Source organism: Python bivittatus, unplaced genomic scaffold (genome assembly GCF_059951505.1).
Source record: "Python bivittatus isolate LINGU-HERP-01145 unplaced genomic scaffold, Pbiv_v1 ctg000590_np1212, whole genome shotgun sequence".
NCBI lineage: Eukaryota > Metazoa > Chordata > Lepidosauria > Squamata > Pythonidae > Python > Python bivittatus.
The window spans coordinates 1,103,221-1,123,889 of record NW_028277086.1 but is presented as its reverse complement, the minus strand read 5'-3'; the positions used below and the strand labels follow the sequence as shown (position 1 = coordinate 1,123,889).

At 50.2% G+C, this 20,669-nt stretch overlaps 2 protein-coding genes and 1 long non-coding RNA gene across 4 annotated transcripts; 1 reads left to right on the top strand and 2 right to left on the bottom strand.

The window, feature by feature from the left end:
* The first annotated feature begins 3,581 nt into the window (after window positions 1–3,581).
* Window positions 3,582–6,871, top strand: LOC148214716 (fucolectin-like). Its single transcript, XM_088148807.1, has 4 exons — window positions 3,582–3,839; window positions 4,186–4,280; window positions 6,097–6,391; window positions 6,657–6,871. The coding sequence occupies exons 2-4, from the start codon at window positions 4,187–4,189 to the stop codon at window positions 6,838–6,840; spliced, it is 573 nt and encodes a 190-aa protein (XP_088004933.1). The 5' UTR covers window positions 3,582–3,839; window position 4,186; the 3' UTR covers window positions 6,841–6,871.
* A 1,070-nt stretch (window positions 6,872–7,941) lies between these two features.
* Window positions 7,942–11,338, bottom strand: LOC148214715 (uncharacterized). The gene is made up of 3 exons (XR_015797533.1): window positions 10,878–11,338; window positions 10,436–10,631; window positions 7,942–9,605 (listed from the first exon to the last, which is right to left on the bottom strand). It is a non-coding gene; the product is annotated as an uncharacterized LOC148214715 (long non-coding RNA).
* A 4,731-nt stretch (window positions 11,339–16,069) lies between these two features.
* LOC148214714 (fucolectin-like) lies at window positions 16,070–19,411 on the bottom strand. 2 transcript variants are annotated; one of them, XM_088148805.1, is made up of 4 exons: window positions 19,328–19,411; window positions 17,898–17,992; window positions 16,563–16,857; window positions 16,070–16,297 (listed from the first exon to the last, which is right to left on the bottom strand). In XM_088148805.1, the coding sequence occupies exons 2-4, from the start codon at window positions 17,989–17,991 to the stop codon at window positions 16,105–16,107; spliced, it is 582 nt and encodes a 193-aa protein (XP_088004931.1). In that variant the 5' UTR covers window position 17,992; window positions 19,328–19,411; the 3' UTR covers window positions 16,070–16,104. The 2 variants fall into 2 exon arrangements, with proteins under 2 accessions (XP_088004931.1, XP_088004932.1); XM_088148806.1 differs by lacking the exon at window positions 19,328–19,411 and adding an exon at window positions 18,338–18,675.
* Between the last annotated feature and the right edge of the window lie 1,258 nt (window positions 19,412–20,669).

Here is a 20,669-nt window from a genome sequence, read left to right as displayed (position 1 = left end):
TAAACCGTGTGTCAGCCAGTTACCAATCATTTGTGCCATCCTTTCATAATCTTCACTCATCATTTATATAAAATCTCATGTCATCTATCTAACACATATTTATATATTTATCAATTATCAATTATTATTCATTTGTTACTAGTCTATAACACCAGCTTTCATAATAGGATTTATATCATTTTTATCCATTGATTATATATATATATATATATATATATATATATATATTTAAATAGTAAATTATATCAGTTTGTCAAGTTTCTATTATATAATTTGCTGATCTATTACATTACTATATCTTTTCATCCAACCATTGATAAAACAAATCCCATATCATATAGAATTGTTTATCTTCTTGCTCTCTAATTTCAAATGTTAATTTACTCATCTCTGCACATTCCATAATTTTCTTAATGACTTCCTCCTGCATAGGTACTTTTTCATTTTTCCAATTTTTAGCAAATACAATTCTAGCCGCTGTCAGAACATTTACAATCAAATATTTCAGTTCTTTACTATATGTTTCAGGTATAATTCCTAATAGGAATATCTCTGGTTTAAAGTCTATATGTTGTTTTATCATTTTTTCCAACCATGTGTGGATTTTAATCCAATATCTTTTAGCTTCTGGGCATGTCCACCACATATGGTAGTATATACCGGGCTTCTGATGACACTTCCAACATTTATCAGACTTGTTCTTGTACATTCTCGCAATCCTTGCTGGAGGTAAATGCCACCTGTAAAACATCTTATACAGATTTTCTTTATATGCAGTTGACATTGTCATTTTATAGTTTTGAGACCATAATTTTTGCCACTTCTCTAAATCAATTCCGTATCCAAAATTTTTCCCCCATGCGATCATTGTATCTTTAACCTGTTCTTCCTCCATCTTAAATTCTAGTAAACCAAAGACCGGATGTCAAGGCTACGTGGCCCGCCCAGGAGTGTCACTCGCTCAGAAACAGAGAGAGAATGTGCCTAGGGCCCCTTCCTCTCTCCAAGCCCTTGGGGTCTACACTGCTCAGGGACTAGCAGAAACCTAGATGACCCTCCCATTGCGTTGACTAAAGACCCTATATATAGATGACCCTCTTTGGAGTCAGACATCAGAGATGTGAAATGAGGGGCCACCTGCAGTCCCTGAAATCCCCAGCGGTGATCCTCAGAACCTCCAAAGATTGTAATCCAGTTGCAGTCTTTACAGTGACACCCCTAAGACAGACTCCCCCAGGCCCCCCAGCCTTGGCACTGCTGCCTTGATGGCTGGCTCTCCTCTCAGCTTGCAGCATGCCTGGCCTCCAACTTTTGCTGCTCCGCAAGCAGAGAACTAGCTACACCACCAGAGGGTACGAAGCAGGGGCAAAGCTCAGCTAGGGCTGCCATGGCCTGGCCCCCTCACATACAGGTACTCCAGCACAGGTGACCCTTTGTGTTGGCAGTCGAAGAAGCAGAGATGGGGAAGTGACCAACTGTGGTGGGTCTGAAGAGTCTTCAGGATTCAGAGCAGGAAAGTCAGTACGGAGGCCAGCAGTCACAGAGGCTCCTCAGGCTGCCTTGGGCCAGCTGCTGGTTCCCCAAAGGCTCAGTCTGGCCTCTTGCTCACCCTCCCTCTCTCAGCTGTTCAGGACAATTGGAATGCGCGATTAAGAAGGGCCGGCCAGCTGAGCAGCATCTCCAATTTCCCTGCCCATCTCCTGGGAGGGAAGGATGGACTCCCCAAACCTATCAAGAGTCCTCCAAATGAAAGACCCCCTTCCCTTGTTCATGACAGTGAGATCTGAGCCTCCTCTACAAGAGGGGCCGTCTCAACGATGCACCGCCCTCGTTATGGCTGGAAACCTGGTTTACATATGACAACAGATGGTCATCGCACCACCTAAAGAAGGTCTTGTCGGCACTAGTCAGGCCAGTCTGGACTGAATGGAAAACCCAGATGATCAGAGGTGGGAGAAGTTCTTACAATGCACTATACTTGTCCAGGTACCCACACGTTCATATATAGTACACACCAGAAGGCTCATGTCCCCAGAAAGCACTTGTCCTTCCCTGATCTGACGTCTCGATCTCTTAACATGACCTAGCATGGCGTGGGCCTGGAACGTGACCCACCTGGTTCTGGGACATGGGGCAAGTCAACTGTCAGTAGGTACAATGAGACACAAGCAGTGCTTCCAAGCTCAGCCTTTTGTTTCTCCTACTCCCTAGATGTTGGGCTTGGTGACCCTTCATATCGCCTCTGCAAGGTCTCTTGACTAGCCGCTAGAGGCGCCTTCCTGAAGCAACAGGAACCCCTCCCCTTCTGTTGCCTAAAGACTAATATGGGGTGAGGCCTTGAAGCAGCAGGGCTGTCCTTTCTGGTTACCCTGTGTTAGTGCCACATCTTTCTCACAGGTCCCATCCACCCCGATTCTCCGAGGTCTTTTCCCAACGAATATTCCTCCCCGCCGTAAACTCACAAACCCATAGAAACCTTGGAAGGCTTCCCTTGGGGTCATCTCGGCCAACCTCCTGCTCAGTTCATCACCTTCAAAAGATGGCTTTCTGGCTACTTTGGGAACCCATCAGCGAACAGGAGGCCAACGTCTCCCTTGGTGAGGCACTTCACTGTTGAACAACTTCTATTGGCAGGAAGCTCTTTTCTAACTCTATTGTGGAAACAATTGTGGAAGGTGATTTTGTCTCCCCAAGTGGACTCTCTTCTTTTCTTCTACCAAGTCACCAGGTTGGGGGCAAGCATTCTGCTCCTCTCCGGCAACTGCAGCTGCCCACTTGTGTTGGCTTTGGATGTGTGAGCAGGGTTGGGTTTTGCAAAAGCACAATTCAGAGTGCTGTTGGATTATAGACAACGGTGATGTTGAAGCCAGGTGGCATCCGCCACGTAAGACTATTCTGTTCCTGTCCAGAAGATAGTTACTTAACATGTGGAAGGAGGAAGTGAAATCTTGTACGATGTAAATATGCCCTCTCTTCCACTGCCAACATCCTGGAGGAAACCAGTTATGGGGAAGCTGAAACTGGTCTTGATTGGGTCCCTGGTCTCCAGCACAGGCTCTGCATCTTTCCATTGGTTGACTGAGCTCTCTGAAGGAGGAGCTGCCCACCACAATGGAAGCTAAAAGCGTCCAGTGCAGAAGAATTTCAGCATTCTGGAGAAATAGGAGTCTGAAGACACACAGCTGTGAAAGCTCACCCCACATCTGCTTGGCCAAGTGACCGACTCAAGGTGAGTTACCGAAAGGCTCTGGAGTGAATGCCTGGACCGGAACCACACCCCTCCCCTCCTTTGAGCAGTGGGTCCCCACCTTCACGGGCATCTTTACGAAATGCTTTTCTTCTGGTTGGAAACTGACACCCAAAACCTGGGTGCTGAGTGTGCCCAGCACCCAACACTGAAGAGTGCTGAGTGTGCCTGTGTACGTTTAGACCCAATTGTAGGTAGACAGCAAGGTGATATAGTGGTTATGGCCCTGCACTAGCAGCTAGGAGACCAGGAATTCTAGTCAAATTGGATCCAGGATCCCTCCCGTTTAAGGCACCATTGCCAGATCACGTAGGGAATCAACCCTCAAGCAAACCATTGCAAGTCTTCTTCCAAACTGGACTAAAAGTGCGTCACAGTCAGGCCAGGAAGCTCAGTCCTCGCCCTTTCAGCCTTCCGGAGGGCTGTGAAGACCTGGTGCTTCCCCCAAGCGATGGTCTGGGGGGGGTTGAGCTGCCAGGATGATCAGTCTGGCGCCCGGGGGGAAGGGTACCTTTGTTTTTAACCATGTCTTATGGATTGCTGTGAGCCCCCTAGAGTCGTCGTACGAGATGGGCGGCCGTATAAGATAAAGGTAAAGAAACAAACAAAGAAAATCCACCGGCTACCCTAAAGGTGCTTCGATGAACCTGGGAATCCTGGCTTCTCCCCAGCTTGGCTTCTCTTGTTCACTTCTGCACTTGACCACAACTGCGTTTGTTGAGTCTGCCGGTTCTCTTCTCGGAATGCCCCCCTTCCAAAGTCTGGTCCTCCCTGGTGCTCGGGCATTTTCCCCAGTGGAAGCCCCGTTACCCCGTTGGCAAGGGGGCCAGCTTCCCAAGGGGGGGCCTGGAGATTTCTGCCCAGCGGCTAAGCAAGCGCCAGGCCTGGGGCTCAGCACTGCTCGCTCCTCTCACTACCTCTCCTTTGCCCCCTTGCAGGATGGTGCTTGTCGTCTGGATGTGGCTACCTGCCCTGGGGCTCCTGGCAGGCCACGGGGAGGCCCAGAGCTGCAGACCGGAGCTGAGAGGCATTGGTAAGCGCCGCGGAAGCGGGAGAGCTGAAGCCGTCCCTTTGAAGAAGTCGGTCAGCTCAAACACTGACTGCTATTGCCTTCCTTGATATCTTTTTTTAATGGTAATTTTATTAAACCTTACAATTAAAAAGATAAAAACTAATACAAATTTTAAAAAAAGAAAAAGAAAAAATAGAAAGTGCAGAAAAGGAAGAAAAAATAAGAATGTAGTAAAGAAAAAGAAAAGAAATATATAAGGAAATGACTTCCCCCTTCATTACAAGTATAATTAATTTTAGTAATTTATTACCTTCTCATAAAATATAACAAATGATCTCTTTTTCCTATGTCTCATCTCTGATCTATAAACAAATCCTTAAACTCCTGATAGCACAAGTCCATTAAGGGTTACCAGAGATACGAACATATCTATTTTAACCTTTATCAAAGAAACCAACTTTATGTTTCTTCCTTTTACTTTGAACAATATTGATCTTTAATCCCTTCAAATAATGTCCTAGAACTTGATTTCTTTTCCTTTTTTCTTTGTCCCTTCTCACAAAATTCTTCAAAGCTTCAACAAATCTCTGTCATGAATCCAATACAGGAAAATTATCCAGGTCACTCTTTTGGTTTGTTATTTGTACATCCCTTTTAATTATTCAGACATCAGCCGGTTTCATTTCTATAGCCACGGTAGCATCATTTTCCACATCATTCTTGTAACCTGTCAGTTTTAAATCCATTTTCAAGTCAGTCTCAGTCTTGTCCTGTATAACTTGTTCCTCTTCCATAACATCTTTTAAACATAGTCTATCTATAATGGCAGAAACTCTTAAAATTAACTTCAGGGTCCATTGCTTACAACTATCCTTCAAAAATGCAATGTTAAAGTATTTTGCTCCCTTCTGTATTAGTAAGTGAAATTTAGATGTTCTTCTCCTTTAATTGGAATCTTTAGTTCCCTCTAGTGTCCAACGTTTCACTCTTTATTCACCCCTCCAATTTTTTTTAAAGTCCTTAAACTTGTATTTAAAACTTCTTTGATTAAGTATTGAAGGAAACTCACCCAGTGCTGTAAAACATGTCAGTCAAAAGGCACCTAATAACTGAAAATCAGTCAACAAACAATTTGCAAAAGCGATTAGAAAGGGTAGTATTATGCAAACTTTCAAAGGCACCAACTGTGGTTTGAGGAAGACGGCCATTCCCTCGCCTTCCAGAGCTCTTAACCTGCTGGAGACTGTTGTCTTGCACTCTCCTGATGAGGAACAACAGTCTGGCACGCTTGTGGGCGATCTCAAGTCATCTCCTTCTCCGGAGAGGTCTTTATGAAGAGCCAGTCTGCTCACCGGTTCTTCATTCCACCACGGTTGTCTTCAGTTTGCCGTTTCCTCCCCGGAAGTTGCCTTTCTTGATATCAATACCGAGTACCCCACATTCCTACCTCACAAGCAGGATATGGATCAGGCGTTTCCCTTTCCACCCTTTTGCTCTCTTGCAAACAAAGCAAATACGAAGAGTGGCCAAGCTAGGAGACGTCCCAAACCCTCTTCCTCTCACGAGCAGCTCTCCAGACTGCCTCCCTCCACTCGTTCTGGTCAGCCACTTCCTGGCCAGGGCGCCCAGGAGAGGGCAGAGGATCACCTACAATCCATTCATTCATGAATTCATTCCGCTTTTCCAAGCTTGTCTCCAGCAGGCATGATTTCATGAGAGTTGAAAGTTGTCCGGGGGACTTTGCATTTCCTCCTGAAATTTGTGGCAGCATTCGGAGAAGAAAGGTCAACAGAGGGCAAATATTGACGTGCATTTCTTCTCCCAAACTTCTTTCTAGCTGAGAACTTGGCCAGAGGGCGTCCAGCCTTTCAGTCTTCCACCTTGCAAGATAATTTCAATGGAGTGGCAGGAAAAGCTGTGGATGGGAATTGTGGTGGGGATTGGTACAACGATCATACCTGCTCCCACACTCAGCTAGAAACAGACCCACTGTGGTACGTGGACCTTGGTAGCCACTATGCCATTAGTGCCGTGATGGTGAGAAACCGTGTGGACTGCTGTGGAGAAAGGCTGGTGGGAGCGGAGATCCGCGTGGGAGACTTCGTGCAGAACCATGGAAAAGCCAATCCCCTGTAAGTTCTCCTTTCCCCATTCCACTGATGCCTTCAGAAAGCTGCTAGTCATAAGTCGCCAAGGAAATGACATCAATTTGGTAGCACCTAAGACATCACAGAGGTGGGCAGTGCTTGGATGGGGCGGGGGGCTAAATTGCTTATCACTTGAGCGTTCCTGTATTTGGGAATATCCTTTTTAGGATTGCATTAACTGCTCTTTTGATTCAGTCTTTCCAAACCACTACAAACCATGGTAACCTGTCCTCCTTTTTTCTTCCAACAGCTGTGGGACGATCACCGATGGCAGTCTGGGCTCCATCAGCACCATCTTCTGCCATGGGAAAATAGGACGCTATGTCACCATCAGCATCCCTGGTCGCCCAGAGTACCTGACACTGTGCGAGGTGGAGGTCTATGGGACCAAGCTGTGTCTCTCTATCCTGAAGGCAGGGCAGGGACAAGGATGATTAAATCAATCATGACCCTCCAATAAACGTCCTCTGAGCAACTCTTTGCTTTCTGGGATTGGTTTGTCGACACAAAGGCAAAGGGGGGCAGACAACAAAGGTCAGGGCAATGTCTGAGTCTCCAAGACCTGTTTGGGATCGCAGTCTCAGGTCAAGACCTCCTCCTTATTGATTACATCAGAGACCGCGCTAGGCTGAGTCCACACAGAGAGCGGAACAGCTTCCAGACACGCACACGAGGATCAGCTATCTGCGACTTGATCCTCATCAAAGAAAGACGGTCGAGGAGGTGGAAGCGCTGCCTGAACTTCCAGGTTCGGCTCACGGTCACTCCCTCACGCAGCAACCGCCTTTTGAGGCACACGGACCTTGCAAGCCCCCTTTGCTTTCCCCCTGGGTTTTCCAGGTAGGTGGGCCTAGAGCAGACAAGACACGCAGCTGGGAAATAATGGGGGGGGGATGTATAAATCCCGTTTGACCGACTCCTGAGGCACGTCAGGTTCTTTCGGAATAAGAGACTCAATGAATTTAAAGGAGCAGCAAAACTTTACTGGTTACAATGTACAATTGCTCTTTCCAACACACACGGACACACACACGCACACATTTGACCCCACTTACCCACACCCTTCTCCACTAAGCTGCCAGGCATTAGCTAGAGGGACGGAAGCCGCCAGGTCTGGATCCAAAGACCACCCAAAGACTGGGTGGGCTTCAGGACCCCTTTTATCCCCCCAAGTCCTTGCTTTGTTGATTGGCAGGTCTGGCAGCTCTCCTGATATTGGGGGGTTTCCGTGTACTCAGGCCTGGCCCCCTTTGTCCGCTTCAGGCTACGTTTCTCCTTTGATGCCTGCAGTTTCCCTGGCATGGTTTTTCAGAAGTGGGTTGCCATTGCCTCCCTCCTAGGGCTCAGAGGAAATGACTGGCCCAAGGTCACCCAGCTGCCTTTGTGCCTAAGCGGGACTAGAACTCAGGGTCTCCCAGATTCAAGCCTGATGCCTTAACAGCTACATCAAACTGGGTCTAATTAATCAATCTAATTAATCTAATGAGAGACTTCTAATGAGGAGCAAAGGGGGGATAGCAGGCAAACATGGCTACGCAAAAGCCCAACTGAAGCTCTGGGAGCAGGAAGAGGGTCCCGGTCGGGGGACGCAGAGAGGGCCGGGTCATCAAGGAAGGGGGTCTACAAGGAGCCAGAAACGTAGATTGTGGGTCAGGGGTGCTAACGCTCAGAATGGCAAGGGAGGAAAGGACAGCAAAAAGGGCCTTGCTCGGAGGAATAGAAGCCCCCGACATTGCGCACACGTCTGTGGGACCACGTTGGAGAAACGTTTATGGACTTAGCAGCAGGGGGAAACAGGTAGGATGAAATGGATGGCTGTTCTCCAGTCGCTCCTGCCATCGCTCGCCGCATGGATCACTCGGGGCCCTGAGTGGCTAGCTCCACAGAAAGGGCACTTCTCCTGGGCACACAGGACTCATAGCCCTCACTTCGGGACTCTTGGAAGCCCACCAGGAACTCCCAGGTCCAGAGTTGAAGTCCGCTGTCTCATCAACGGTTAACTCATGTAATGATTGGAGGGCTCAGGTGTCACTTACGTTGCAAGGTTCCTTAAGGGTGGTTGGTCCAAGCCCGGTAAAGGGGCACGGCCTACTTTATGCAGAATTACAGCCTGAGACCCAGAATAAGGGTGTGACGGAAAAATGATAAAATAAAGCTGGAGACTCTCCCCCCTCCCGCTTGCCTCTCCTCCAACCTCTTTCCTCCACTTCTTTGCTCGTGCAAAGCAGGACCAGCTCCAAGCCATTGCACGACCCAAGAGTGACCAGGTTCCCCTGCCAAGAACAGCCCTCTTGACACTGTGCTACTGAAACAACGGCAGGGCCGTCACCTGCCTGCTTAAGGGTTTGCCAAAGGGGCAACCCCGATTCCGTTCTCCTTTGCAGGAGGCTCCTTGACTCGGCTAGAGTGTGGCTCTTGTCTCACGGTAGAAGAACCGCTTGTCCCCCATTTAACACCTGTCCAAACCTATCCTCGAATCAGATCCCTCCGATCTCCCGCCTCTCAGCCTCAAAAGCATAAAAATTCTACGCTTTCCCGCTGTTCGGGGCCCCTCTGTCTTGGAAAGCAGGCACCCAACGAGCCTTGCAATAAACCTGGTTCTTCTCCTCAGCGTTGTGCGCCTTCCTTTGGCAAAAATTCCACGACAAGCATTTAGGAACAGAGGCTCTGCCAGAATGGGCCCGGAAGCTTCCCAACATTAAGGCCACCTCCTCATCGGATCTTCTCCAGACAGGCTGGACAGCCGTCTTTCTGGAGGCTCCCAACGGGATCCCTTTACAGAACCAGGGCTGGAGGGTGTCGGCGCCTCCTCCAACTGCAGGGCTCGGGGAAGGAAGGAAGAGTCTGGCTCCTCACTTTACGACCGCTGCCTTCCTCCTTACCCAAGCGGGGGACTTGTGTCCAGGCGAGCCTGAGGGCAACGAGGGTGATCAGGGGACGGGGAACTTCATCCCTCGAGGAGAGAGGCTCGGAACTGGGATTGAGGGGGCTGTGGCCGCAGGCTCCGTGCGACTGAGGGGTTTGAAAGTTGCTGCCTCCAGCATCAGAAGTGCAGGGTGTGGGGCAATGTATTCGGGGCCCTGGACAGGGGAGTCCGGCTGTTGTGCTGGGTTTCGGAAGAGCAGATTCTGGTGAACTCCAGTGGAAGGCAGGTCCGGACCAGCAGCTTGAAACGAGCCAGATCCGACGTCTCGACATCCTGCAGGAGAACAGCGTCCGGTGAGGATGGGGAATACTGCAGGGCAAGCTATGCAGGGGCCGTCCCAAACCACGGGGACACCGGAGCCACCGGGAGAGTTTTCTAAAGGGGCCTGTGTAGGACAGCAGGAGAGCCCCCGCCCAGAGGAAGGAGCAGCAGCCGGAGGGGTTGTGTCAGAAGAAGCCGGAGCCTACGGAAAGCACCCCAAAGCAAGGAAGCAAAAGCGAGGGGCTCTTCAGAACAAGGTCCCACAGACCTCCACCTCACCAGCCCGAGAATTACCCTGGGAGCCGGGAGGAAGCGCCGCAGCCCAGACGGCGGCCTGGAAGAGGAACCCGGGTCCAAAGCAGGGACGGGGGCGGAGGAGGCGTCTCAGAGGGACCCTACCAGAATTCTACCACCCGGGACAAGAATTCAATGTCAGGGTGGCTTCCCGGTACTTCAAGGGGCCAGAGCTTTTGGTGGATTACCAGGTACGCTGGCCGCTCGGAGTGTGGCCCGCCTGGGGGGAGAAGTGGGGCAGAACGGCTCCCTCCTGGATCGAGGACCAGAGCCAGGTTGCTCGTCCGCCAGCCAGGAGCGCAATCGGTGGCAGGAGCCCCCTGGCCTGCGGGGGGCTGGGTGCAGCCTTAGCCCTGCTCTTCCGCTGCGCTGCCCGCCTCTCCCAGCCCTTCCAGCCCGTCTTTTACACACATTTTTACGCTGGGGGGAAGCGAGCTCCCCCCACCGCTTCAAGTCTTATAGTCTGGAAAGGCAAGATCGCTTCAGGGCTTTTGTTTTCAGGGAACTAATGCTACAAAACCATAAGAAGAGCAGGAAACTTTCCGAACCTTTTTCCTGAGAAAGATCAGGTTTCTCCCCCCTGATGCTTCTCCAACAAAACATACGCCATGGAGCTGGAGTTACTTTGTAATAGCACGTGTAAACTACAAAATACCGGAGCGTGTTGCGGAGATGTCTGCCGTTACGGTAGTATTTGAGCCTCCAGACTTTTACGCCTACCCTCGCTTCTGGCCAGGTGTTTTCCTGCACCAGGAAAAAAGGAAACGGAAGAACGTGCACGCCTTCACTTCCTCCTGGGCCAATCCTTGGTAGCGTTTCCGGTGGGCCGTTCACGTCGCTTATGGCTGCTTTTTGCAACTCTGCATTTAGATCAACTGCCTTCCCACCTTGAGATCAGGCCCTCAAACAGAATCGCCAGCAAACAGGCGTCCACCTTTATCTTCCCCATTCCCAACGCACTAACCCCCCACAAACCCTCTCCCCACATACCATGTGCTTTTCTTTGCTTCCATCCACGTGCATCTTCTCATGCCTTCCAGAAGGCCTCCCTGTCCCTTTGCGCTCCATCTTCTGCACCCTGCCCAACCCTTCCGCCTTCACTGAGACCCACTCCCGGCAGTTCAAAGCAGGCCTGCTGCGGTCAACCAGCCCACATGCTATGTCCACACAGACTTCAGCCTTCCTCTCCTCAGGACTGCCACTTCCTGACCCCTGTGCCCTTCCATGGAGAGGAGACTCTGACCCAGAGCTCTCTTGGAAGGCCCCAGGATCCCAGATCCGTTGGAGGGTGGGACCCAGTTAGGTTTCCCACCCCCACGCAGCTCCGGTGGCTCAGGTGTGTCTGGCTTTGCTTCACCTGCTAACACTCTGAATTGGCTTTAAGCCTAGATAACAAACCGTATACCAGCACGCATACATCAGGAAGAGAAATGAAGAGGAGAAAAGGTCAGTTCCAGAAAAGAAATACACAGAAGTCAAAGTACAAGAGGAGGTCTCTACAAAAGCAATTTAAAAAGATTAAATGTGGGCATGTCAGGAATGCGCACACCAACAAGTAAGGAATTGCAGTCACCATTCAGATTCTATTGCCCGCTGCTATACTGGATGGTGCCTTTCCCCTTTTTACTTATTTGTTTGTTTTGCTCAGTAGGAATTTGTGGAGCAACCAGGGCCGGAGAGTGGGGAATGGAGATGAGCTTGTGCAAAGGCGGCAAAAGCTCGGGAGGTCCAGGGGAAAACATGGAGAGGTGAGCTGGGGTCTCCACCCGGAGCCCGAAAGAGCGGGTGGAGCAACCACAAAGGGATCGGCAAGAAAGGCATGAGTCAGAAGAGGAAAGTTAAGGAGAAAGAGCAGCCCTGCATTTTCAGCTAGAATATTAGCTAGAGGGGCTGAGACTTATAGAAATCCAGGGGTTCCCAAAGTCCAAAACTATCCTTTGGAAAGAAATCGGATTTCCCTACTGGTGTTCTGGGGAACACACACACACACACAGAGTTGGGAGCAGAAATGAGCAGGAGGCCTCAAAAAATTCCCTGGGGTACTTCGGGGTGGCTGCACCTCGTGGTCCAGAAAGACAAACCACACACGCACGCAGGCGCAGACATGCTTAAAAACAATCAAGAAAAGAAACAAACCAAAAAACCATCAAAAAAGTGAGATATCAGGGAACCCACCGTGCCCTGCTTGGCAGAGGAAACAGTGGCAGGGGAGCTGCTCCCACCACGGATCCCGCTTGCAAGGGGAACCAGCAGAGCCGCTGGGAACCCAAGCGCCGTCCTCTGGCCCCTGTCCGGCTCCCGCTGGGAACAGGAGCGATGGGCCCAGCGACCACCACCTAAACCAGGCACGCCACCTCCTGGTACTCAAAGCTACCCTGGGGGCAGCTTCGACCACCCGCCACGCTTCCCTCCCAGTGCTGTCCCGGGAATCTCTGGGCTTTCTCCTCAGGGGCTGATCCGGAGGCCGCTCTGGGGGCGCTGGCCCAAGGGAGGAGCGGAGGCAAAGGATCCCGTGGGAACCCGGTCTCTGTCCTAGGCGGGACCCCAGAGCAGATCACTGGATCTCATTGCTGACACCAAAACGGCCATGAGGGGAAATGAGGGGAATACAACAATGATGGAACTGACAGAAGCTTCAAAAGCAGAATGTTTGAAAGGACTTTATTATTGCTTTCTCTTATCCAATAATATAGAAAAAGGAATAAACAGCTAGATATTTTGGGATATTGAATGAAAAGGGTGAACTCAAAATTATGCAAGTGCTGGAATAAAGTATAAATCTGAGATATATAGTTAAAAATTGTATTTGATTGTAAATGTTTCAAGAGATTAGACTAAAATTTATACATGGTTGAATATAGTAACATACAGATTTTAAACTAGAGACATTTTTGTTGAAACATGTAGTGAAGAATCTGGTTAGAACTGTAACCCGGTTAGAACTGTAACTGATATTGTAACTGATACTGGTTAGAACTGTAACTTTTAAGAATTGGAAAAATTAAAAAGCACTTATGCAGGAGGAAGTTATTGAAAATTATGGAATGTGCAGAGATGAGTTAAACTGAGATTTGAAATTAGAGTAAGAAGATAAGTAATTTTATATGACACTGAGAAAATATAGTAATGTAATGGATTAGGAAATTTTATAATAGAAATTTGATATTAATTATTATATATATACACATATAATCGATAGATGAAAATGTATTACTAATCCTATTGAAAGTTAAAATTTCTTGTAAAAAATGATTCTATAGATTAGCTATGAATGATTAATAATTGTTAATTGATAAGTATACAAGTATATTTTGAATAGATGATATGAGAATTTAAGATTATGAAAGGGGCACCAACGAGTTGGTAACTGGTTGACACACGGTATAAAATGGAAGATGCTTTTTTTATGCCTTTCTATGTTTTTGTTTGTTCATGTATGTTTTGTGTTTGTTGTAAAAATAAAAAAATATTAAAAAAAAAAAAAAAGCTGCTGGTCCGGACCTGCCTTCCACCGGAGTTCACCAGAATCTGCTCTTCCGAAACCCAGCACAACAGCCGGACTCCCCTGTCCAGGGCCCCGAATACATTGCCCCACACCCTGCACTTCTGATGCTGGAGGCAGCAACTTTCAAACCCCTCAGTCGCACGGAGCCTGCGGCCACAGCCCCCTCAATCCCAGTTCCGAGCCTCTCTCCTCGAGGGATGAAGTTCCCCGTCCCCTGATCACCCTCGTTGCCCTCAGGCTCGCCTGGACACAAGTCCCCCGCTTGGGTAAGGAGGAAGGCAGCGGTCGTAAAGTGAGGAGCCAGACTCTTCCTTCCTTCCCCGAGCCCTGCAGTTGGAGGAGGCGCCGACACCCTCCAGCCCTGGTTCTGTAAAGGGATCCCGTTGGGAGCCTCCAGAAAGACGGCTGTCCAGCCTGTCTGGAGAAGATCCGATGAGGAGGTGGCCTTAATGTTGGGAAGCTTCCGGGCCCATTCTGGCAGAGCCTCTGTTCCTAAATGCTTGTCGTGGAATTTTTGCCAAAGGAAGGCGCACAACGCTGAGGAGAAGAACCAGGTTTATTGCAAGGCTCGTTGGGTGCCTGCTTTCCAAGACAGAGGGGCCCCGAACAGCGGGAAAGCGTAGAATTTTTATGCTTTTGAGGCTGAGAGGCGGGAGATCGGAGGGATCTGATTCGAGGATAGGTTTGGACAGGTGTTAAATGGGGGACAAGCGGTTCTTCTACCGTGAGACAAGAGCCACACTCTAGCCGAGTCAAGGAGCCTCCTGCAAAGGAGAACGGAATCGGGGTTGCCCCTTTGGCAAACCCTTAAGCAGGCAGGTGACGGCCCTGCCGTTGTTTCAGTAGCACAGTGTCAAGAGGGCTGTTCTTGGCAGGGGAACCTGGTCACTCTTGGGTCGTGCAATGGCTTGGAGCTGGTCCTGCTTTGCACGAGCAAAGAAGTGGAGGAAAGAGGTTGGAGGAGAGGCAAGCGGGAGGGGGGAGAGTCTCCAGCTTTATTTTATCATTTTTCCGTCACACCCTTATTCTGGGTCTCAGGCTGTAATTCTGCATAAAGTAGGCCGTGCCCCTTTACCGGGCTTGGACCAACCACCCTTAAGGAACCTTGCAACGTAAGTGACACCTGAGCCCTCCAATCATTACATGAGTTAACCGTTCATGAGACAGCGGACTTCACCTTTGGACCTGGGAGTTCCTGGTGGGCTTCCAAGAGTCCCGAAGTGAGGGCTATGAGTCCTGTGTGCCCAGGAGAAGTGCCCTTTCTGTGGAGCTAGCCACTCAGGGCCCCGAGTGATCCATGCGGCGAGCGATGGCAGGAGCGACTGGAGAACAGCCATCCATTTCATCCTACCTGTTTCCCCCTGCTGCTAAGTCCATAAACGTTTCTCCAACGTGGTCCCACAGACGTGTGCGCAATGTCGGGGGCTTCTATTCCTCCGAGCAAGGCCCTTTTTGCTGTCCTTTCCTCCCTTGCCATTCTGAGCGTTAGCACCCCTGACCCACAATCTACGTTTCTGGCTCCTTGTAGACCCCCTTCCTTGATGACCCGGCCCTCTCTGCGTCCCCCGACCGGGACCCTCTTCCTGCTCCCAGAGCTTCAGTTGGGCTTTGCGTAGCCACGTTTGCCTGCTATCCCCCCTTTGCTCCTCATTAGAAGTCTCTCATTAGATTAATTAGATTGATTAATTAGACCCAGTTTGATGTAGCTGTTAAGGCATCAGGCTTGAATCTGGGAGACCCTGAGTTCTAGTCCCGCTTAGGCACAAAGGCAGCTGGGTGACCTTGGGCCAGTCATTTCCTCTGAGCCCTAGGAGGGAGGCAATGGCAACCCACTTCTGAAAAACCATGCCAGGGAAACTGCAGGCATCAAAGGAGAAACGTAGCCTGAAGCGGACAAAGGGGGCCAGGCCTGAGTACACGGAAACCCCCCAATATCAGGAGAGCTGCCAGACCTGCCAATCAACAAAGCAAGGACTTGGGGGATAAAAGGGGTCCTGAAGCCCACCCAGTCTTTGGGTGGTCTTTGGATCCAGACCTGGCGGCTTCCGTCCCTCTAGCTAATGCCTGGCAGCTTAGTGGAGAAGGGTGTGGGTAAGTGGGGTCAAATGTGTGCGTGTGTGTGTCCGTGTGTGTTGGAAAGAGCAATTGTACATTGTAACCAGTAAAGTTTTGCTGCTCCTTTAAATTCATTGAGTCTCTTATTCCGAAAGAACCTGACGTGCCTCAGGAGTCGGTCAAACGGGATTTATACATCCCCCCCCCATTATTTCCCAGCTGCGTGTCTTGTCTGCTCTAGGCCCACCTACCTGGAAAACCCAGGGGGAAAGCAAAGGGGGCTTGCAAGGTCCGTGTGCCTCAAAAGGCGGTTGCTGCGTGAGGGAGTGACCGTGAGCCGAACCTGGAAGTTCAGGCAGCGCTTCCACCTCCTCGACCGTCTTTCTTTGATGAGGATCAAGTCGCAGATAGCTGATCCTCGTGTGCGTGTCTGGAAGCTGTTCCGCTCTCTGTGTGGACTCAGCCTAGCGCGGTCTCTGATGTAATCAATAAGGAGGAGGTCTTGACCTGAGACTGCGATCCCAAACAGGTCTTGGAGACTCAGACATTGCCCTGACCTTTGTTGTCTGCCCCCCTTTGCCTTTGTGTCGACAAACCAATCCCAGAAAGCAAAGAGTTGCTCAGAGGACGTTTATTGGAGGGTCATGATTGATTTAATCATCCTTGTCCCTGCCCTGTCACACATGGCTTTGGGCTACAGGAACACACCTTGGTCCCATAGACCTCCACCTCGCACAGTGTCAGGGGTTCTATGCGACCAGGGATGGTAACGGTGACATAGCGTCCTATCTTCCCATGGCAGAAGATGGTGCTGATGGAGCCCAGACTGCCATCGGTGATGATCCCACAGCTGTTGGAAGAGAAAAAAGAGGACAGGTTACCATGGTTTGTAGTGGTTTGGAAAGACTGAATCAAAAGAGCAGTTAATGCAATCCTAAAAAGGATATTCCCAAATACAGGAACGCTCAAGTGATAAGCAATTTAGCCCCCCTACCATCCAAGCACTGCCCACCTCTGTGATGTCTTAGGTGCTACCAAATTGATGTCATTTCCTTGGCGACTTATGACTAGCAGCTTTCTGAAGGCATCAGTGGAATGGGGAAAGGAGAACTTACAGGGGATTGGCTTTTCCATGGTTCTGCACAGAGTTTCCCACGCGGATCTCCGCTCCCACGAGCCTTTCTCCACAGCAGTCCTCACGGTTTTTCACCATCACGGCACTAATGGCATGCTGGCTACCCAAGTCCACGTACCACCAGGGAGCCCTTTCCCGCACAGTGTGAGTGCACGTGTTCTGTCCAATCCAACGCCCATTACAGTTCCCATCCACAGCTTTTCCTGCCACGGAATTGAATTGGCTTTGAATGGTGGAAGACTGAAAAGCTGGACGCCCTCTGGCCAGGTTCTGAGCTAGAAAGATGTGTGGGAGAAGAAATGCACGTCAGTATTTGCTCTCTCTTGACCTTTCTTCTCTGCATGTGTGCACAAACTTCCAGGAGGAAATGCAAAATCCCTGTGACAACTTTACACCCTCGTGAAGGGGTGCCTGCTGGAGACAAGCTTGGAAAAGCAGAATGGAGGGAAACGTAGGTGATCCTCTGTCCTTTCCTGCACGCCCTGGCCAGGAAGACGCTGACCAGAATGAGTGGACGGAGGCAGTCTGGAGAGCTGCTTGTGAGAGGAAGAGGGTTTGGGACTTCTCCTAGCTTGGCCACTCTTCATCTTTGCTTTGTTTGCAAGAGAGCAAACAGGTGGAAAGGGAAACGCCTGATCCATATCCTTCTTAGGAGGTAGAAATGTGGTGTACTCAGAGTTGGCATTGATATCAAGGAAGGCAACTTCTGGGGAGGAAATGGCGAACTGAAGACAACCACGGCAGAAAGAAGAGCCATTGAGTGGACCGGCTCTTCGTAATTCCTCTCCACAAGTGCTCCAGACAGTTGCTTCTCATGAGGACACCACAAGAGAGCAGTCTCCAGCGAGTTTAGAGTTCTGGGAGATGAGGGAAAGCCATCTTGCTCAAACTGCAGTTGGCGCCATTATGGATAGTGGGTTCGCATACTACCCTTTCTAATGACTTTTGGAAGTTGCTTGTTACCTGCTTTTCAGCTATTAGGTACCTTTGGATTGACAAGTTTTACAGCACCCAGTGAGTTTCTTTCAATCTTTAATGAGCTAAATTTTAAATATAAGTTTAAGGACTTAAAATAATTTTGGGTGGGGGGAGGAATAAACAGCAAAAGGGTGATTAGAACTTTGATTTTGGAAAGTTACAAATGGACTAAGGGTCCAGGTGGATTTGAAACAAGAGTTTAGAATTAATTATAGGAATCCTTCCCATGGGAAAATGCTTTTGTTTTGAATTCTTTAAAAAAAATGATAGGATAGGACTTTGAAGGTTGGCTTCTTCAAAGGGAAGGCTTCAGCTCTCCCGCTTCCGCGGCGCTTACCAATGCCTCTCAGCTCCGGTCTGCAGCTCTGGGCCTCCCCGTGGCCTGCCAGGAGCCCCAGGGCAGGTAGCCACATCCAGACGACAAGCACCATCCTGCAAGGGGGCAAAGGAGAGGTAGTGAGAGGAGCGAGCAGTGCTGAGCCCCAGGCCTGGCGCTTGCTTAGCCGCTGGGCAGAAATCTCCAGGCCCCCCCTTGGGAAGCTGGCCCCCTTGCCAACGGGGTAACGGGGCTTCCACTGGGGAAAATGCCCGAGCACCAGGGAGGACCAGACTTTGGAAGGGGGCATTCCGAGAAGAGAACCGGCAGACTCAACAAACGCAGTTGTGGTCAAGTGCAGAAGTGAACAAGAGAAGCCAAGCTGGGGAGAAGCCAGGATTCCCAGGTTCATCGAAGCACCTTTAGGGTAGCCGGTGGATTTTCTTTGTTTGTTTCTTTACCTTTATCTTATACGGCCGCCCATCTCGTACGACGACTCTAGGGGGCTCACAGCAATCCATAAGACATGGTTAAAAACAAAGGTACCCTTCCCCCCGGGCGCCAGACTGATCATCCTGGCAGCTCAACCCCCCCCAGACCATCGCTTGGGGGAAGCACCAGGTCTTCACAGCCCTCCGGAAGGCTGAAAGGGCGAGGACTGAGCTTCCTGGCCTGACTGTGATGCACTTTTAGTCCAGTTTGGAAGAAGACTTGCAATGGTTTGCTTGAGGGTTGATTCCCTACGTGATCTGGCAATGGTGCCTTAAACGGGAGGGATCCTGGATCCAATCTGCCACCTCGGACAGTGAGGGAGCCTTTGACGAACTGGGAAAAGTCAGAGGGAAGCTGGAAGTTAAAGGACCGTAGCAAGAGGCAGATCCTCTTCTGAAAGAGGATTAGAGCAGAATAATCTTGGCAAATATTGACTGTGTTAGCCCCGGGACAGAAATTTCCTCCGTAGAGCTTATTGGGGAGTTGGGGCAGGTGGCCGTGATTCTGAATTGCAGGGAAGTAGAACAGCTATTGGCAAAACTCCCACGTATTCCTGCAGAGGGCATTTCATCTAGTTTAATTATGGCTCCCTGGAAAGTCCATGCAGGTTTCTTGGCAACATTTTTGGAAATGGTTTGCCCCGGCCTTCTTTTTGGAGCTGAGAGTGACTGGCTAAGGTCACCTAGTTGACCTTCATGCCTGTGGCAGAACTGGAATTCATGGCCTCCTAGCTGCTAGTGCAGGGCCATAACCACTATATCACCTTGCTGTCTACCTACAATTGGGACTAAACGTACACAGGCACACTCAGCACTCTTCAAAGGTTTTGGGTGTCAGTTTCCAACCAGAAGAAAAGCATTTCGTAAAGATGCCCGTGAAGGTGGGGACCCACTGCTCAAAGGAGGGGAGGGGTGTGGTTCCGGTCCAGGCATTCACTCCAGAGCCTTTCGGTAACTCACCTTGAGTCGGTCACTTGGCCAAGCAGATGTGGGGTGAGCTTTCACAGCTGTGTGTCTTCAGACTCCTATTTCTCCAGAATGCTGAAATTCTTCTGCGCTGGACGCTTTTAGCTTCCATCGTGGTGGGCAGCTCCTCCTTCAGAGAGCTCAGTCGACCAACGGAAAGGTGCAGAGCCTGTGCTGGAGACCAGGGACCCAATCAAGACCGAAATGTTTCCAAATTAAAGTTAGAAAAAAGTTTCGTACCCTCTGGTGGTGTAGCCCCTTCTCTGCTTGGGGAGCAGCAGAGGTTGGAAGCCAGGCATGCTGCAAGCTGAGAGGAGAGCCAGCCATCAAGGCAGCAGTGCCAAGGCTGGGGGGCCTGGGGGAGTCTGTCTTAGGGGTGTCACTGTAAAGACTGCAACTGGATTACAATCTTTGGAGGTTCTGAGGATCACCGCTGGGGATTTCAGGGACTGCAGGTGGCCCCTCATTTCACATCTCTGATGTCTGACTCCAAAGAGGGTCATCTATATATAGGGTCTTTAGTCAACGCAATGGGAGGGTCATCTAGGTTTCTGCTAGTCCCTGAGCAGTGTAGACCCCAAGGGCTTGGAGAGAGGAAGGGGCCCTAGGCACATTCTCTGTTTCTGAGCGAGTGACACTCCTGGGCGGGCCACGTAGCCTTGACATCCGGTCTTTGGTTGTTTCAAGGAGGAATTCAGAAGAAGCATTCATGTCAAAGGAGCCTCTGGCCTTACAAAGCAGTGGAAGCCAGAGCTGTCCATTGGAGTTAAGCAGTGAGGGATTCAGAACAGATGAGTGGAACACTTCTCTGCCCTTACTGCATCCGTAGATATTCGTCCCGCGGCCTTGTTTCACTGACATGTCCCCTCTTGGGTAGAGGGGGTTGGACATCCCCCTGCAGGGCTGTGAGGAAGAATTTGCATAGCATCTGTCAGACAAAGCCACTTGAATTCGTTCTCAGTTGGAGGCTGGCTTTTTTGCAGATCCGGCGGAGACGCCAGGGGTAGAGTCTTGCTTGGCATCCGCGAATGGCTTGAACCCGTTGGGCCTGAGGACGTGGACAAGGCCCTTACGATCGTGAGCTTGGCCAAGCAGGGGGCAAAGCTCAGCTAGGGCTGCCATGGCCTGGCCTCCACACATACTGGTAGTCCAGCACCGGTGACCCTTTGTGTTGGCAGTCGAAGAAGCAGAGATGGGGAAGTGACCAACTGTGGTGGGTCTGAAGAGTCTTCAGGATTCAGAGCAGGAAAGTCAGTACGGAGGCCAGCAGTCACAGAGGCTCCTCAGGCTGCCTTGGGCCAGCTGCTGGTTCCCCAAAGGCTCAGTCTGGCCTCTT

Excerpts from the sequence above, each read along its gene's own strand:
- LOC148214716 (XM_088148807.1), top strand. The coding sequence starts at position 4,187 with ATGGTGCTTGTCGTCTGGATGTGGCTACCTGCCCTGGGGCTCCTGGCA. Across the intron at positions 4,281-6,096 it reads ACCGGAGCTGAGAGGCATTG|CTGAGAACTTGGCCAGAGGG; the intron begins GTAAGCGCCGCG and ends ACTTCTTTCTAG. Across the intron at positions 6,392-6,656 it reads CATGGAAAAGCCAATCCCCT|CTGTGGGACGATCACCGATG; the intron begins GTAAGTTCTCCT and ends TTCTTCCAACAG.
- LOC148214714 (XM_088148805.1), bottom strand. The coding sequence starts at position 17,991 with ATGGTGCTTGTCGTCTGGATGTGGCTACCTGCCCTGGGGCTCCTGGCA. Across the intron at positions 16,858-17,897 it reads ACCGGAGCTGAGAGGCATTG|CTCAGAACCTGGCCAGAGGG; the intron begins GTAAGCGCCGCG and ends ACATCTTTCTAG. Across the intron at positions 16,298-16,562 it reads CATGGAAAAGCCAATCCCCT|CTGTGGGATCATCACCGATG; the intron begins GTAAGTTCTCCT and ends CTCTTCCAACAG.